This window comes from Tupaia chinensis, unplaced genomic scaffold (genome assembly GCF_000334495.1).
Source record: "Tupaia chinensis unplaced genomic scaffold, TupChi_1.0 Scaffold000627_1, whole genome shotgun sequence".
Lineage (NCBI taxonomy): Eukaryota > Metazoa > Chordata > Mammalia > Scandentia > Tupaiidae > Tupaia > Tupaia belangeri.
This window is the reverse complement of record NW_006160147.1, coordinates 8,501,408-8,520,980: the sequence shown is the minus strand read 5'-3', so window position 1 is coordinate 8,520,980 and position 19,573 is coordinate 8,501,408. Positions and strand designations below refer to the sequence as shown.

General features: G+C 36.5%; 1 protein-coding gene across 2 annotated transcripts in view; it reads right to left on the bottom strand.

Annotated features, from left to right (window-relative positions):
* Window positions 1-11,178: 11,178 nt before the first annotated feature.
* Window positions 11,179-19,573, bottom strand: part of SYT14 (synaptotagmin 14) — a 203,216-nt gene continuing 194,821 nt past the window's right edge. For both annotated transcript variants that reach the window (XM_027776113.1, XM_027776115.1), the window contains one exon: window positions 11,179-11,468. In XM_027776113.1, coding sequence (XP_027631914.1) covers window positions 11,445-11,468 — 24 coding nt within the window. In that variant the 3' untranslated portion in view covers window positions 11,179-11,444. The remainder of the gene's footprint in view (window positions 11,469-19,573) is intronic.

Here is a 19,573-nt window from a genome sequence, read left to right as displayed (position 1 = left end):
CAACATCCTCTTCCCAACAGCCCAAGCCAATAACTAAGTATCCTCTCAGACATATTTTTTTTCAAATTCTTTTTCTCTTCTTTCATTTATTTATTTATTAGTTTTTTGCAATAGGATATGTGCACTTGCCGGAGACAGGAGCAAGGGAAAGTAAGAAATCCACCCCTGCTCCCAGGAATGGCCACACTGAAATCTCTTCTCCTCCATATTTCTTTTGGGATTTTAGGCATGTGCACGTACATACTCAAACACACACACACACACACACACACACACACACACACACACCTGGCATGATTTTCAAGCTGCTGGGCTTGGGATTTGAACCACAGTCAACCATGTGGGAATCCAGCGCTTTAACCATCACACTACCTGCTGGCCCCAAGAATTTATTTTAATCTCATCATGTTACTGTCTAGCTTAAAACTCTTTCAGGGACTCTCACTGCATACAGATAAATGTGAAACTCTTGGTAAGACAAACAAAGACCCGTTCTTTGCCTGTCTCTACAGCATTATCTTTCCTTGTACTGTCAAATGCAATGTTCTAGCCACGATAAATGACCGAAGGTCCTCATAGGGAAGCATTCTGCCTTCTGTCCTGATGCCTGTGTTCAGAAGCAACCTCTCTCATCCTAATTTCCTAGAAAATATGTTCTTCTCTTTTTAGACCTGCACTCATGTATGGACCCTTGTTGAATCCTTTTTGACGTGCCACACCCCCAACCTCTGTAGTATTTGTAAACCCTTGATACCATTTACAGACTTCTATCATTGCAATTACAATGATGTTTTTGCCTTCTCTTGTTTTCAGGCCTGTCTCCTACTACCCGACCACATGCTTCATTTGGGAAAGAACATGTTTGTATTTATATCTCCAAGCCAAATACAGTCCCCGACACATTAACTATTTGTTAAATGAACTGAAGTCCAAGCAAAAATGGTTTTCTTTACTATTCTACTTGTATGAAAGAGGAAAATAATAAGAAAAACCTGTTATCACAAAATCAGTAGTACAGACTAAGATTATAAATGGTTAAAGGACTCTGAAAAGCATGAAAATTTCCACAAATATTTTACACACACACACACACACACACACACACACACACACACACACAGAGTCAGAATTTCTATCACTATAAAACTGAAAAAAAATTGATATTTACAATAAAGATTCTGGGGTACTGTTTCTGATTAATTTTCTAAAAATATCTCCACTGAGGTTTATGATACATTTTGCTGCTTTCAAATTTCCTGAATATCTATATGTGTGCCAGATATGCAAGTATGGCAACTTCCGGTTAACAGAATGTGAAACTATTTTAGAAATCTATTGTATAGCTTAAGAGCAACTGTAGCAAAATATTGCTCAAAGGTTAAAAATAATTCTCAAAATAATATGGGTTAAAAAAGTTTTGTTTTAAAGCTTGTCAGTTTTTAAAATTGAACATCATGTTTGTGATTCAATAATAATGAAAAGTAAGATAAATGATACAAAATATTGAGTCACAAACTAAGCCTTATCATGTTCACACCCACAACAGACAAATTAGGTAGAGGTTCACATTTCATAGATATCAAGTAGTTCAAAAGGATGTAGAGGATGGAAAAATTGAAGAATATAATTTATTCAAGGTATGTATTAGTATTATTTAGAATACTGAAGACTGATTTAATAATGTCCGTCAAGTGTTTGAAGTGACCATGCTAAAGATAATGAGCACGAAAAGATGGAAATGAAACTATAAGAACACTAATTAAGCGGTAGATAACTTCCCTCAGTCAACCCACTTTAAGCTCATAATTCTGTGCTAAGTCATATTTCCAGATGAAAAAATAGGCCCAGGTGGTTAAAAACCTTTCTAGTGACATCTGGTTCTATTCCAGCTTCAACATGTTAAGAGCTTGGATAGTATCACTTACATCATTAACCATTTTCATGATTGAGAAATAGAACATGCTTGTAAATAATATGCAAGTCAGAGAAATCTCAGGAGAAATTTTAAAAATTTTTAATAAAGTGAAAAATATAACATCAAAATCTGTGGGATGCAGCAAAAGTAGACTTAGAGGGAAATTCATAGCTTTAAAAGCACACATTAAAAAATAAGGAAGACCTGAAATCAATAATCTAACTTTCCATGTTAGAAAACTAGAGCAAGAAGGGCAATTTAAGCCAAAAAAAACAAGCAGAAGAGAAATAAAAATTAGAAGTGAAATCAAACAAATTGAAAAGAAAACATCAATAGAGTAAAATCAACAAAATCAAAAATTGCTCTCTAAAATTATCAATAAAATGTTTAAACTTCTAGGTAGGCTAAGGTAGAAACAAAAACAAAGAGAGAGAGAGGAAAAACACAAATTAGTAACTTCAGAAAAGAAAGCGAGGTCATCACTACGAATGCCAGGATCATTAACAGGATAATCGTGGGATATTAACAACCCCCGTGTCTACAAATTCAATGACAGAAGAAATGGGCAATGCTTTGAAACACAGACTACCAAAATCAATACAAAAAGGAGATTATCTCAGTAGGTCTGTACCACCAAAGAACTGAATAAATAATTAACCTTCAAGAAAAGAAAGCACCAGGCCCCAATGGTTTCGTAGAGGAATTTCACCAAACATTTAAAAAGAAAATAATGCCAATTCTCTGTTAAGTTCTTCTGGAAAATAGCAACAAAAGGAACACTTCTAATTCCTTATATGAGGCCCAGTACCAAAACAAGATAAAGACATTATAAAGTAGGAAATTACAGACTAATATTTCTCATGAATATAAATACAAAAAATCCTCAGCAAACTGTCAGGAAACTACACTGAACATTCATTTGCCATGACCAAGTGAGATTTTACTTAAGGTATGCAAGGCTGGACCAAGGTCAGAAAATAGATCTGTACAGCTTATCACCTCAGCAGGCTAAAGAACACAATCGTTACCAATTAGTACAGAAAACACATTTAACAAAATTCAACATCCGTTTTTTTTTTTAAGAGAGATTTTTGCTATAGGGCTCATGCACTTGCTGGAGAGATAGAGAGACAGAAAGCAAGAAATTGCTCCCTGAGGGGATGACCAGGCCACAATCCCTTCTCCTCAATTCTCCTCTTGGGATCTTGGGCATGCACACACATGTGCCTGGCATGAGTTTTAAGCTGCCAGGTCTGGGACTTGAACTGTGATCGACTATGTGGGAGTTCAGCAATGTAACTATTATATTATCTGCTGGTACCCCATTCATGATTTAGAAAAACTCTCAGCAAATTACAAATAAAGGAGAACTTTTTCAACTTGATGAAGAACATTTATAGGGGTCAGCAGGTGGCATGGTGATTAAGGTGCTGGACTCCCACATGCCAACTGTGGTTTGAGTCCTGGACCTGGCAGCTTGCTTCCTCACTTTCTCTCTCTTTCTATGGTGAGCACATGTGCCCTATAGCAAATAATAGTAATAATAAAAATAAAAATAAGTAAAATTAAATAAATATTTAAAAATCTCACATAAATATTTAAATAAATGAAGAGACAGTTTCTGTTCCTGGATTAGAAGATTTAAAATGCGTCGATTCTTACCTTGATATCTAGGTGCAACCCAGTTCCAAATAAAATTGCAAGACATTTTTTTGTAGGTATCAAAAATTTGATCCTTGGGGAACCAGCAGTTAGAGTAATGGCTATGTCACTGGACTCCCATGAAGTTGACCACGGTTCGAGTCCTGAACCCTGTGCCTTAAACTCACACCTGGCGCTTGTGCGTGCATGTATGTGTGCCCAAGATCCTGAGAGGAGAATGGAGGAGAAAGGATTGAGGCATGGCCGTCTTCCCTGGGGGGAGATTTCTCACTTTCTGTGACTCTGTTTTTCTCTGTCTCTCCAGGGAGGGCACGCGCCCTGTAGCAAAAACCTCTCAAAAAAAAAAAAATTGGTCCTTAAGTTTACACAAAAAAGGCAAAGACCTAAAATAGTTAACAGAATACTGAAGTACAGAGTTAGAATACTCACAGTACCTGATATTAAGACTTACCCTACGACTATAGTAGTTAAGGCAGCATTGTATTGGTCAAAGGACACACGGATCATGGGAAAAAATAACAAGCCCAAAAATAGATCCACAGAAATACAGTCAACTCATCTTTGATCAAGCAGCAAAGTAGAACTGGAACAATTGTGCAACTATATGAAATTAAAAAAAAAAAAGACACTGACATTATATCTTCTAAAAATGTTTTACTCAAAATGAATCACAGACATAAATGTAAAATGCAAAACTAAAAAATTTCTAGAAGAAAACATAGGAGAAAAATCTAGGTGACCATGATGAGGTTTTAGCTACAAAGTCAAATGCATAATCCATAAAAGAAAAAAATAGATAAGCTGAATTTTATTAAAATTAAACACTGGGACCAGCAGTTAGCATAATGGCTATGTTGCTGGACATGAACCATGTAGTCAACCACGGTTCGAGTCCCAGACCCGGTGGCTTAAACTCACGCTGGGCACGTGTGTGTGCGTGCCCAAGATCCTGAGAGGAGAATGCAGGAGAAGGGATTGCGGTGTGGCCATCTCCCCTGGGGGGTGACTTCTCGCTTTCTGTCTCTCTGTCTCTGTCTGTCTGGTGAGTGCATGCGCCCTATAGCAAAAACCTCTCAATAAACAAATTAATTAATTAATTAAATTTAATGAAACATTTCTGCTCTGTGAAAGACACTGTTAAAAGAATAAAAAGATATACTGCAGGATGAGAGAAAATATTTATTAAACTCATATCTGATAAAGCATTTGGGTCCAAAGTATATACAGAATTCTTAAAACTCAACGTTAAAAAATTAAAAAAAAAAAAAAGGCAATGTCTGGACAGACACCTCACCAAAGAAAATATATAGGTGCTGAAACCAGCTGATGTCATCATGGTTATGTCTCTCCTACACAGTTGACCATGGTTCAAGTCACGGATCCGGTGGCTTAAAACTCATGCCAGGAGCATGTGCATGTATGCCTCAAATCCCGAGGATAATGGAGGAGAAGGAATTATGGCATGGCCATTCCCTCTGCTGTCTCTCTGTTTCTCTCTCTCTTTGGCAAGCACATGTGCCCTCTAGCAAAAAATCTTTCTTAAAAAAAAGATGCAAACTATACACAAATTAAAACAACAGGGAGATACTAATTGTGTACCTGTAAGGATGGATAAAATTCAAAAAACTGAGAATACCAATTGCTGGCAGAGGTACAAAACAACTTTCATTTGTGGCCGGTGAGAATGCAAAATGCTACAGACACTTTGGAAGCTAATTTGAAAGTCTGAGAGTTTCTTACAAATTAAGCACAGTGTTACCATAAATCCAGTATCTGCACTTTTACGTACTTACCCAACTGATTCGAAAACTTATGTACACAGTAAAGTATGCACATAAATGTTTACAGCAGCTTCATTCAAAATTGGCAAAAACTGGAAGTAGCCAAGATATAAATGGATTATCAATGAATAAGATTTAGTACATCCAGACAATGAACTATTATTCAATAATAAAAAGAAATGAATTAGTCAACCTGGCTGAATCTGAAATACGTATGACTATCTGGAAGAAGCCAGCTTGAAGCACTCTATATTATATGATTCCAATGTTAAAAGATTTTGAAAAAAGGCAGGAAAAAAGGTGAGAGTAAGAAGATCAGTGATTACTTACGGCTTGGAGGGAGCAGGGGAAGGTTGAATAGGAGAAAATATAGTATATTTTCCTTTTTAGGGTGGTGAAACTAGTTTCTGATACTGTAATGGTGCATATCTGATCTTATGCACTTCGGGTAAAATCTATAGAAATCTATGACACACAGAATAAATCTTTCTGTATGAAAATTAAAAACAAAACAAAACAAAAAAAGCCCTTTGGTTCAAGGAATCCCAGGATGAAATACAGAATGTGAGAAAACAATCTAACTGCATTACAAATGTATAAACCCAGGTTGGCAGGTGGCATGGCGGTCAAGGGCACTGGACTCCCACATGGCTGATCATGGTTTGAGTCCTGAACCTGGCGGCTTGCTTTCTCACTTTCTCTCTCTCTCTCTCACTATGTCCTTTTCTGGTCAAATTAAACAAAATAAGTAAATAAAGTTAAATTAAAATAATTCTTAAAAATAAAACAAATGTATAAACACAACCTCACTGAAGGGGGTGGGGGAAGAAGTACTGACCTAAAAAACTTTGAAAGACACAAGAAACTGTACATAACACTACTCTCTAGCTGATAAAGCTGCTTCCCACAGGAGTATGGGTTAACAATGAAGATACTGACACGCATGTGTACTAGGACCTAATAACGGGATGAGAGATGGTGGGTGGAAGCCAGGTTTCTCACTGTTGGAACTGACAAGGAGAGACTGGGGTGATCTATATAGTAATGAATTAGAATTGAAAACAGCAGTGTATGCTCATGTTTAGTTTAATATAGACAGGTGTTTCCAAGTATGTATTTGCAGAAAGCGTATACACATGGGTTAGCATACTCACTGTTTATCTTCTGCCTGTCAGCAAGAGAGTCTAGAAACATTGACACCTCAGCAGCAACAAGGATACCTAGTACCCAGAAATTGATTTCTGATACCATTCCCTAGAAACAGGAAGCAGGCCTTTTTCGGGAAATGAATGATTCCAGAATTAGGGCTAGGAACAGAAGAGGCAAGCTTGGAGCATTTTATGCATAGTGCCAGAATGAAAAGAAGTGCTGGAAAGGAAAAGAGAAGAACCCACTGTGGGAGGATGTGAAAAGGATGTAGAAGCCAACCAAGAGAGCTCCCAATGGCCAACTAAAAGCCGGAACAATTTGAACAAAATAAAGAGCTGTACTGGTTTGTAACACAAAGTACGACTATTCCGAAGTCCATATTGCTATATACGAATATTGATAAATAACTGAATAAATAGATAAATGGAAAGAAGAGACAAATCTGTGCAGAATTTCAAATAATTCATGTGACAGTGGAGTATCACTTAAGAAGTTAACTAGGACCAGCAGAGAACATAATGGTTATGTCACTGGACTCCCACGTAGTTGATTGCGGCTCGAGTTCCGGACCGGGCGGCTTGAAACTCACGCTGGACGTATGTGTGTACATGCCCAAAATCCCAAAAGGGGAATGGAAGAGAAGGGACTGTGGTGTGGCCATCCCCCATGGCGGGTGATTTCCTGCTTTCTGTCTCTTTCTTTCTTTCCAACGAGTGCACATGCCCTATAGCAAAAAAAATCTCTCTCTCAAAAAAAAAAAAAAAAAAAAGTCATCAACTGAAATGCAGGTTCACAGGGATTTCCTTCCAAAGAGTGTCATAAAGGAGAAAGCAGTAACAAAGGAGGAGACAGAGTAACTCACAGTGGAGAAACCTAAGCATTCCCTCAGGCAGGTGATCAAGGTCAGCTCCAACAGTGACTGATCATGTAGACAGCACGACCCTTGATATTTGTGGAAAATAATGGCATTTGATTTCTGTGGTCTTCTTTAAAACTCACAGCCCCAGTCAAACAAGAAAAAATATCAGACAAATCCAAACTGAGGGACATCCTACAAAATACCTGATCAGTACTCCCAGGGCATTACAAACAAGGAATCCAGGGCATTACAAACAAGGGATGTTTGAGAAACTCACAGTCAAGAAGAGACTGAGAAGACATGAGTATATAGAACATGTTATCCTGGAGAGAATCCTAGAGCGGAAAAAGGACATTAAAGAAAATCTACAAATCTGGGCTAACCTAGAGTCTGGTGGTTCAGACACCTGAATCCCACATAGCTGACTGTGTGGTAAATGTCTCGGGCCCAGTGGCTTGAGAGACTTGGTAGGTGCATGTGTGTGCCTATGCAAAATCTCAAAGAGGGAGAAATGGAGAAGGGCTTACAGAGTGACCATTCCACATGGAGGTGTGCTTTCTCACTTCCCTCTCTCTCTCTCTCATTGTGGCCTTGCCCTCTGATAACATTAAAAACAACAACTAACAAACTCTATTAGGGACTTAATGGTTAATTATGACATTTCAATATTGGCTTACTCATGGCAAAAAACAAATACTAATGTCAGATGTTAAAAATGGGAGGAACCGGGTGTGAGATGTATGTGCATTCTCTGCACCACCATCTTCATCTTTCTGTAAAACTTAAGCTGTTCTAAAATAAAGTTTATCTTAAAAAAGTATTGCGTGGTATTAGTTTAGCATTATTTTCCTAGTAAGTTGGAGCTATGTCAGAAAGAGGTGTTTTTTTTTTTTTTTTGGCAGTAGGATATGTGTGTATGTGTGTTCACTGGAAAGAAATAGGAAGAGGGAAAAGTGAAAAAGTGAGAAATTACTCCCTAGGGGGATGGCTATGCCGCAGTCCCTTCGCCTCCATTCTCCTCTTAGGATTTTGGGCACATACATACATGCATCCAGTGTATTTTTCAAGCTGCTGGGTCTGGGTTTCAAGCTGTGCAGTCAGCTATGTGGGATCTAGTGTCTGTCTCTTAAGGCAAAAACCTCTAGAAACAAACAAACAAACAATTAATTCTAGTCTTTACCTTTCTCACACATTCCAGCTCTTCCTTTCTAATTCCGAGACATTCCCCAGGAAATGTTATTTGACAGTCAACATAAATTTGGTAGCTGACACCATGCTTATAACCCTAGCTTCTCCTCTGGACTCCTTTTTTGGTGGCCCCATTCTTCATTCACCTGCTACTCAAAACCACTCTATTTGATTCATTTTCTCTCATACTGTTCTCCCTCTCCCCATCCAGCTAGTCCTGAGGACAGAAGTCTGACTGCTTTTTTCTATATCCAAAATCCCTTCCATGGAACCTGGGGTGAGTCACGCCTACAAACGTTAACACATCATTTTGGCCCATTTGAAAACAAGACTCTTTCTACATCCCGTTCCTGGCATAGTATCCTTGCAATGGATGAGTCATGCCCACAAACATGGAGAGAGCATTTTGACTCACTGATAACAGGACTCTGCCTACATCCTGTCCTTGGGACAGTGTCTTGTGATGCACACAAACCCCCTTATCTCTGTTACAGTACACTCTTTGCTGATCCCTTCCCGAAACACAGACCTCCTTTCCAATCACCAACCTGAGAACTGTAAAACCCTCCTGTGGCCTATATGACTCCTGCTTTCAGACATCCTCTTGTTGGGCCAGACCAATGAATGAACTCTTTTCACCAAATCCCAAACTTTGTCACTCTCAAAATCAAATAGAATGAACCTCTGTATCTGATCACTCCAAGAAAGGTTTAGGTCACACAAATTCATGCTTTGAAATAAACTGCATTACTTATTATTTCTGCAGAGTTGATTATTTTCATCGACAGTTCTCACATTCCAAACTTCCTTTATAAGGTCTCTCTCATCAATCTCATTAATAAAAACCATTCTTTACCCACGTAATCTAGGATATTCATATCATCTCATATTTAGCCACTCACAATTTTAAACATCTGAATTTAAAAATAGATTAATTCACCGCCTTCTGACTCTTATCCTTTATTAGACTAGCCTTAAAAACCACTCTTCTATTGTAAACCTTATAGTGTTAAATCCAAAAGTCAGTGGTCCTATGCTCTGACTTCTGGGAAAACTTACCTTGTTCATTACATACTATGACTTCATTTGAAGTCAACTTTCAGTTTCCTTCATGAACCTTGAAAAGAGAGGTGACACTGTAGTTTTTGAAATAGTTATTTAATTTTATTATTATTATTTAATTTATTATAGGGCATGTAAGCTTACCAGAGAGAGGGAAAGTGAGAAAGTAAGCCACTGGGTCTAGGACTTGAACCGTGATTGGCTACATGGGCGTCCAACGCCTTAACCACCACACCACTTGCTGGCTCCAGAGAAGCGACACTCTGAAAATTCTGATCTCTGTCATGTGGTTGGGCCCCTCTGTTTCGTTGAATAGCCTTAACGGGGCTTTTCTTACTTCAGATCTTTTCCAGAGGCAGTATCCTTTTCTAACCTTTAAGGCACTTAAACTCTGGGCTCTCTCCATTCCCTTCAATTTCTGCTTGAAAATAACTTAATTCTTGCTTGAGTTTATTGCCTTCTTGTAATACCTTTTAGTAAATATACTGCTGCTTGGGCTCTTTTCATCTAATTCCCCTAAAGTTTCAGTAATCATGACGACCATCTTTTAAGGATAATGGACAACTGGTTTATCAATGATTTGCCACTGCATAACATGGGGTGCAGGTTTTCAGCCTGCTACATCTATTTTTTCACCCCACTGGTAGGTATCAGTACCTGTTTTAGTTTTGTTTGTCTGTAATAACAGACTCCAAAATATGTAATGGCTCAAAACAATAGAAGGTTTTTCTCATTTACATTAACATTCCAAGGCAAATACATCTGGCTGTGTTTTCTGTGAGGTAAGTCAGTGACCCAGGGTCTAGTCACCTGGTGGCTCTGCTGTTCCCTAAGCTTTCATTTTCCTCTGTATCCAGCCAGGGGAAAGGGAAAGGAGGCATGAGAGGGCACGTTTATCCAAGAGCCCCCTACAAGTTGGCCACGTCACCTCTGGTCATTTCTACAGGCTAGAACTCAGTCATGTGGATGTGAGTAATCTCAAGGGAAATTGAGGAATGTAAGCTAGCCATATGGCCAAGAATAGGACAAAAGCAGTTTTTGGTGAAGAGCTGGCAGTCTGTACCACCTGTTAACAGTAAAAGATTTTCCTTTAGATAAATCCTTACACTGAGAGAATGCTTTCATTTGTTTTTTCTCCTACAAATTAAGTTTTAGAGATCCTCTTATTTGCATTTATTTATTTATTTATTTATTTTTGAGAGTTTTTTCCGTAAGGCATGTACACTAGCCAGAGAGAGAGAGAGAGAAAGTGAGAAATCATGCCCCCCAGGACTGATGGTCAAGCCTCGATTTCTTCTCCTCCTTTTTTCTCCCAAGATCTTGGGATGCATGACCATGCGCCTGGCATGATTTTGAAGCCACCAAGTCCAGCACTCAAACCGCAGTTGGCCATGTGGGAGTCCAGCAACATAACCATTATGCCATCTGTTGGTTCCACAATTTTCATATTATTTGTCTCTATTTATTTGGCATCTTACCGCATAGAAGCACTTAGTGTATTATTTTAGTTTTATACTTTGTGATAAAGTACTAATCAAACAAGATATTCCACATATTTTATTGAGACCATTTAAGTTGGGTTTGACTGTATTTTCAAATAGGAAATATCATGGAATATTTTTATAATCTATGGAAAGAAGAAGTTGACTTAAATATTATTTTTCACTGAAAATCAAAAGGGTTAACACCAGTTCGTAATCAAAATGTAATCTTAAGTACAGTAACATGTTATGATGAATAGTTACCTAAGTCCCTCTGTAACAACAGAAAACGATCATATCTCGATTTGCTTGTGAGAATGCAGATGTGCCAATTATCTGATGGGATTTCACTTTATGTCAGTTGTACCTTTCTGAAAGACAATAAACCATAAACCAGATGAAAATGATTGTTTTCAAAGTCATAAATAACCAATAAATTATCCCTAATTGAGACTTTGTTTAAAATTCAGAAAAAGTTTTTGAGAATACTCAGAAGCAAGTCTGTTATTTTTGTTTCTTCCACCTTAAATCTATTAATGATAGAAGTTTCTTTAACCTTAAATATCTTCATGATAAATGTCCAAAATCTTTGAGAGAGAGGGAGAATTCAGCAGGGAATCGTAGGAAAGGATACAACTTCATAAACTGTAGTTAGAGATCATGTTATAAAGCTAGTTTTTCCTTTTTTTTAAACACAAATTTTTCATGTTTTCAGTAGATATAACTCTTTACAAAAAGAAAAAACGTAGACCAATAGGGTACTGGTGTTCTCCGTTTGAAAAAGTTAACTTAAAAAAGGCTCTGGTTAGTTTATGGAACTAAGGATTCAAAGACAATCAGAGATTAGCTGATGTAGCAACTTTAATTTCTGTCAATTTGAAAGCACCAAATGTTAAATTCTTTTTCATATGCAAAATAGGATTTGTTAAGTCTGTTGTTATAAATGTTCGTTGCTGGAAGTGAAATGGACAAGGTAGTAATGTAATATGGAAAATATCTAAATTCAAGGTCTTTGGGAAACAATACAACCATCTAAAAAAAAGAAATTAAAAATCAACAAACTACTACTGCCAAATAGAAAATGGTTTTGGTAAACAGAATGACAACACTGATCTAAAAGATGACAAATTCCTGTTGAAAGAAAGAGCAAACTAGGTAACAGTGTATACATGTGCATATCCAGTCAAAGACACGGAGACCATTTGTAAGCTACCTGGCTTCATTCTTGATTTATATGAACTTTAAAGGAGATTATTATAAAATGTTTACATTGGTCTGTAGTCTATTTTCTTTCGAGACCTGATTGGATTTACAATGAAATAAAATAATCTGACCCAAACATTTTGCTAACATTTAGATGAGATTGCTTTCAAACCCAGATCTATATAACATTCACATATACCCACTTGATTTTGGCTTATGTAATCCACACTATTTTATTTTCTGTAACAGTCATATTAACACTTATTTGTCAATGATAAGAACCAGGGGGTAATTTTTTGTGTATCATCCTCAGGGAAGTCAGATGTCTACCCACTGTATATGAGTATTAAAAAGTGAACAGACTTCTTGCATAAAGGTGAAGATAAATACTTTGAACACACACAAAAATTTATTCTCTGGAAAATTAAACTGCCATTAAAATCTCCTTGAAATGATAATTGTAACATTTTTTTTACATTGTTTATACAGAGGTCAGCAACTTCTTTATGTAATACAATTATACAAAAGGAAAAAGGCACCGAGACGATCGGTGTATAGACAGTAGAAAAGTGGATATGAGAATAAAACGCAACGGATAGCACATTTCCCACCACATGAAAATGATTAGATATAGGCTCATTCTATAAAACGGATTGCTTCACACATGGATCTGCTTACAGTTCTGACCAAAAACGCAAATTAATACGAGACAATAATACCACACTGTTGATAACCACACACACGCACGCGTATATATTAATGAGATCCATTAATGGGTTGGAGTCACTAGCAAAGATGCTGGAGACAATTGAAGACCAAGGGGAGTATTATCAGCAGTGTTATTTCTTCAGGTTGTTTGATAGTTTTGCTCACGGAGCATTTAAATGTCACACACTGTTATATCCATTATTAGAAAAATAAGTAAGAAAGCTCTGTAGAAACTATACTATTAAGGAAGCTTCTTGCCTCAGAAAAATGAAAGAAACAGGAGGGAAGGAAGGAAGGGAGAAACGAAAAGGAGGAAGAAAGGAAGGAAGACAGGCGAGTAAGAGCATATTGAATAAGTTTCCAGTTGTTTTGTTTTCCATAAAAATTACCTTATTTTGAGAAATAAAGAACACTGCAAGAGTACTGAGTGGTGATAAACCTCATCAATTTTAGAAAAAAAAAGGATCTCAATATTTATCAAGACCCTTAAAACTCATATAATAACTATTCTTCTTCAAGACTAATTTAACTGAAAAGTAATATTTATACATTTTCTTATTTCAAAATTCTAATAAAAATATAGCCAAAGTTTGGCTATGTCTTCTAAATAGCTTTAAAGATTCCTCAAAATTGTTGCCACTATATTATTTTCACCAGAAAAACAAGTCATCTCAGTAAAATTATGCCAAAACATGATAAATTAATTTTTTAATGCAAGCTATTTCTAGAAGTTTTCTCCTGGTAAACTTAAAGTCATAGTTATAACATCAAAATGCTGTGTAAGTATCACCACTAACAGTTCTACTGGCACTTCACATACTTGTTCAAATACAGTGGACTTAAATACTGAGAATCAGTTTATGTGCAACAGTGGCTCTGGACTCCCCTCACACAGCAAACGTGACGTAACTACAGAATACTGTAAATATTCTCAATATACATCCAGAGAGACTGCTCAAAACCACCACCCCTCCAAAATGAAAACTTCCTATGACTTTACCATATCTATTTCATCTTCTACTGTTTTGAAATTGCCTAGTTAAAGCAACATACGGAAAAAAATTTTTAAACCAGAGTTTTTTAAAGCCTTTTCCCAGAACTTAAAGCAAAAAGAATGTGCAAGCTAGATGGAAAGGGAGAGGACAAAAGACAAAATTCCTGACTTCCAAGAAGTTGGCTTCTACTCCCTTAGAAATGAAATGACCTTTAGACATCAACGGTGTCATCCTTTATCAGGGTTCGGAGGTGCTCAGCCTTTACAGAGGAGTCTTTTCTCCTATTGGTGCTTATTTATCACTTCTACCGACATTAATAGGGGTTATGATCTAGAATCACTCTGACGATCAGTTCTTGAGAGCATTGGTTGTTACTGAAATTGACACCATCAGGAAGAGATGAGCAGGCTCAGAAACTGAAAAATGAAGTCCTGAAAGGTTCCCCCTCTAGTCAGGTGTGAATGGCAAAGACAGTACATCTCAGAGACAAGGAGAAATTCCTGTTTCTCACTGAACAGAACAGGGAGATTTAATATTACTTTAATGCTTAATGGAAATAAGCATTCTAGCAATATCTGGATAGATGAACAAACTTTGGAGAACTACTTTTTCAGCATGTTAATGGAGTATTATAGTATTTCACCTATTGGTATTCAATGCAAGAAATCACATGTTAAAGCAATAAACCAAAAAGTGTTAGGGTTTGTCTCTTTAAAGCAGTCTGGAACATTTAAAAGACAAACTCCAATGTCAAATAGTACAACCTAGATTTACTGATAATCAGAATAATTATGAAGAGAGTGTAGAAGGACCCTAAAATAATACAATTTACCATGCAGACTGACACTGAAATAATATCAAACATCTTGCACAATTATTCCCATAGCAGTGAGCTCTTCTCATAATTATTTAGAAACTTTTAAATACTAAGAGGTTGAAATTTTACAATAAATTTTGGTCAAACTTTTGTGAGATTAATAATCTGTTCCCTTCTCTGCTCCCAGACGTGCAACATGATTTTAGGGTACTTCTATTTGAGATATGGGACAACCGCAACAACTACCATCACAACCACAAGAATGGGTCTCTTCTGATTAAAAAGTATTACGCTTTGCTCTTCCTGCAGTCTCTGAGAAAGACTTTCTGGACCTCTTTACCGTCCAGTCCATGTGAGTTACAGAGAAAAAGTCAGAGAACTTCTTTTCGAAAGCTATTTTCTGGCTTTGACAAAACTAACTCTAGTATCTGCTATAAATGTAGATGCGTAAGAGTGGAGAAAAAGACAGAGATGAGGAAAGGAGAAACATTCTTAAAAAGATACATACGAGTCTAAACAGGAATATAGAAAGGGATAATATTTTTATGTTTGTTTTTGATAATGGGCTAATAATTTATCGAACTTTATCATTTTAAGATTATATCAACCAAACCGCAATCTGTGCCCAGGTCACACACAGTGAAACATCAGCAGTCACGAAACATTTTAATTCCACAACAATAATCTTTCCCCTCAAATAATCTTATTTTTCAGTAGGTTGCACACAGACTTTTATGAGGGCAAAGAAATCTTTCAAGATGTAAAATACATTCATGTAAAATATTACATTAGAGAAGACTGTGTGGCTACATATGAAATGGAAGGAAATAGAAATTCAGGCATACTTTCCACCACTTTTATTTTGAGAGAAAGAGGAGGTCCTAAAGCTGTCATATTAATTTGCGATTTGAAATAAGACTCTAAGAAAGAACAAGGAATGGTGGAAATAGATAAGAGCTGAAGATAGGAAGGTTTCTGTTCCTACTGAAGAACACAGGATTGAAGTTTTGATGAGTATGATGACAATGAAGCCTTCAGGATGATGATAAAGAGAAGCAAGAAAGTTTACTGTATGCCAGAATGCAAAAATGCTACCATCTATGACTACTCTGTACATATGCTTAAAGTCTTCTTTCATTTAGAACACTGACAAATATCTAGCTAAATGCCTCCTCAGACTCTCTCTGCCTATAGTTACTGTAGACCGTTTAGAAGAAAATATTTGAATGATAATGGAAAGGAATTTTCAAGAATCATAAAACCAACAGAATAGAATTTATTTATTATACCAAAGAACACTTTGAAAAAGTTAGGCTGAAACTCATTCTCTATTACTTTTCTTTTCATTAAGTATCTTTCTTTTTAAAGAAGCACAAAAACAAAAGATCATTAGTCCTAGTCTCTTTTTTATTTATCACTATCACATTTAAAAATCTCATTTACAGGCATTCAAACATTGCTATCGATAACTCTGCAATGAGCTCAATATCCTATACCACTATATCTGAGGCAGAAATTCTTCGGGAGCAGAATGAAATGTAGATCACTGAAATAGAATCTCTAAAGGCAGAGTTTTGGAATACAAATTAAACTCTCCAGATAATTCTTAAGCACCCTGTGGTTTGAGAACCACTATTTTATATTATGCTCTTGGAAAGAATATGTGTTGTAGTTTGATGGGAGTCTCAAGTGTATTGATCTTTAAGACCCAGCACAGGGGTTATCTTCTTGAGGAAGAATTTTCTACTGTCTACATTGTGATCCTCTATTAAATCTTATAGTACTCTCTGCATGCTTCTCTCTTCACATTTTACTATAATACTAGACTGAAACTCTGCTATTCTGTGGGTATCTTCTTGTCTTAAGAGAGCAAGCCCTATGAGGGCAAAGGTCTTACTTAACCAATTTATCTCTGCATTTATAGTACTTAGAACAAAACCTATTCTAAGATTAATACTCTTGTAAACATATATTAAATGAAGGAAGAAAGAAATCCACATATAACACAAGACTCATAAAAACGGAGGCTTAAATGAACAGTATGATTTTTTCCACAGGGAATTTAGCTTATTCAACACTTACTGTGAGTGCCTACTATGAGCCAAGGTACATAAAGATAATAAGACAAGACATTTACTGCTATTAGGGGGGAAGAGAGACATATGTAATAAAACAGCTATAATTCCTGTTAAGTCTTAATAAAAGGAATAGAGGAAACATATATAAATGGCAATGAGAGTACAGAGGAAGACAAGAGTCTTTCCTGCCATGGGTATGGGTAAGATGTGGGCTAACAGACACAAGCTAGTCACATAATAGGGTACAAAGGAGAGATCCTATGCAATTAAAATGCCTTGGATTCCCCAAAGTGGTCAAGGTGCAGAACAAATTAATGAATGCACTTCCAGAATATAAACACACGCTCAACTGCAAAGTAGATAAGTCTGCAATCTCTAAAGTCAAAGTCATCTACTAAGTACCACATAAAAGTTCCAGTTATGTCCAGGGAAGAAAAGAATCTCAGATCTTTCTTAGTTTTCTTTTATCTTACCTCTTTCCTGAGTTGTTTTTTTCTCCTCTAGTTCTGTCATTCAATTGGAGCGGTGGAGTTACTGATGAATAGGTTTCCCTGTTTGTGTGTGTGTGCGTGCAACTGATAAAAAGGAATGCCACTTCAACATGCCGAGTAAGAGTTTTATTATAGAATAATTTACACCCAGTTTCTAGTCCCAGCTCTACCACTAACTGACTGATTTTGTGCAAGTCTGCTTAACCTCTCTATGCTACATGTCTTCATCCGTAAAATGTTCAAATATTAGTTATGTTGATATGGCTGTGAGACTCTAGCAATGTAACAAATCACTGTGCTAGATCTTAGTAAATTATAGCCATTATCGTGAACATTATTATACTTGTTGGAGGACACAGATAATTTTTTAAATTTATTTTTAAATTTTGTTTATTATCATTATTCTTTAATTTTGAACACAGAGAGAGGGGAAGGGAGAATAAGAAAACTGCTGCCAGGTCCGGGACTTGAACCGTATTCAGCCATATGGGAGTCCAGTGCCTTAACCATCACACCACCTGCTGGCCCCATAGATGATCCCTTAAAATTAACTTTAGAAAATGTTTTGCAGTGTGCTTAACCTATAGCTCAATCTTAAGTTTGGTGGGTGATCATGAGAGGACTTTAAAACATTCATGGAAAAACAGAATTAAAGTATGGATTCACTTTGGTGCCAAGTAGTTTGAAATCCATACATAGTTTTTTCATAATATGCATTTTCCCTGAACTTTTTGAAGACTCCCTCATACTGAAGGTTACCTCCAATGTAGGCCACAGATGAATTGGAGACAGTGAACAGGATAAAAAACAAGCAATGATCAATGTGAGATAATACAATGACTACAATAACTATCAATGTGAAAAATCTCTATGAACTAGTCCGCATAGGCAGGTTTCAGCAAATTAAGTTTGTGGCTCTTCTATTTGTTCCTATCCGGGTAGAGACCTTTAAAACATTTTATTAGTGACTGCTCTTCTTATTCCATCTAAAATTTACATCTTCAAATAGCCTATTTTGTAGTTTCCTTGAGAGATTGTTTTATCATTTGGTCTCCTCACTCATCTTTACCTAAAGAATACCCTTAATTCCTTGCTTCTTTATTTGTGCTATCTTACTTTGCAGTCATTGATTATGCTTCGCATTCACTTGATAAGTGAAATAAAAAAGATAATGGTACCAGGGCCAGCAGGCGGCATGATTAAGGGCATGGGATTTCCACATGGCTGACCATGGTTAAGAGCTCTGGACCTGGCAGCTTGCTTTCTGATTTTCTCTCTCTTTCCCTTGCTCTTGCTCTGTCCCTCTCTGGTCAAATTAAAAATAAATAAATAAATAAATAAATAAAGTTAAATAAAAACTAATTATTAAAAAAAAAAAGATAATGGTACCAAACAAATGATTTCACAATAGCCCTGGATATTTTTACTAGACTGGATGAAATTGCCTTACCAGGCCCTACATCTAAACATGTGCCTATTAATCAGTATTGTTTAGGTATTTTCTCATTGGTTTTCCTTTTTTTCAATTGTTTCCCAAGTTACGATTTTTGTCATCATATATAACATTATTGAGATGCATAGTAAGATAGCAGGCAAATGAATTTCAAACAAAATATGGATAGTAATGAAGATACAAGATTACAGACGAAAGCTTCTGAAAAGTTCAGATATTACACCAAACAAATTCCTCACTAATTTGAAATACACTTTGTTTCTTGGGCAGTAATAACTATATTTTACAGGTCATTTGGGAGAAAAATAAAGCCTGTAATTCCAGGCTCATGAGTGCCCATAAATGCCAGTGAGCTGCCACATTTGGATGATCTCATTTTATGATAAAACTTAGGGGATTTGAACAGAACAATAAGAAAGTAGGTATCTTTCTTATCTTTCTCATGTTACTGAGCCCACACCTGCTGCCCACCAGTGGATCCTTATTTGCTATAATTACTGAGACATAAGATTTTTGCCTTTAAGCTTTCATGTAAATTAAAGCACAGAAAAAAAGCAGGAGTACCATCCTGTACGTTAGATTCAATGGAGTGAAGTATGTCTCTTGAGCCCTATTTAATCCTCTTCTAAAAGAATAGATGATTGTGGGGGAGTAATTACTCTAAGTTGTGTCAATCCACAGGAAAATAAGATGTATATGTGGCTGTATGTGAAGGATGGCAGCAAAGAGCA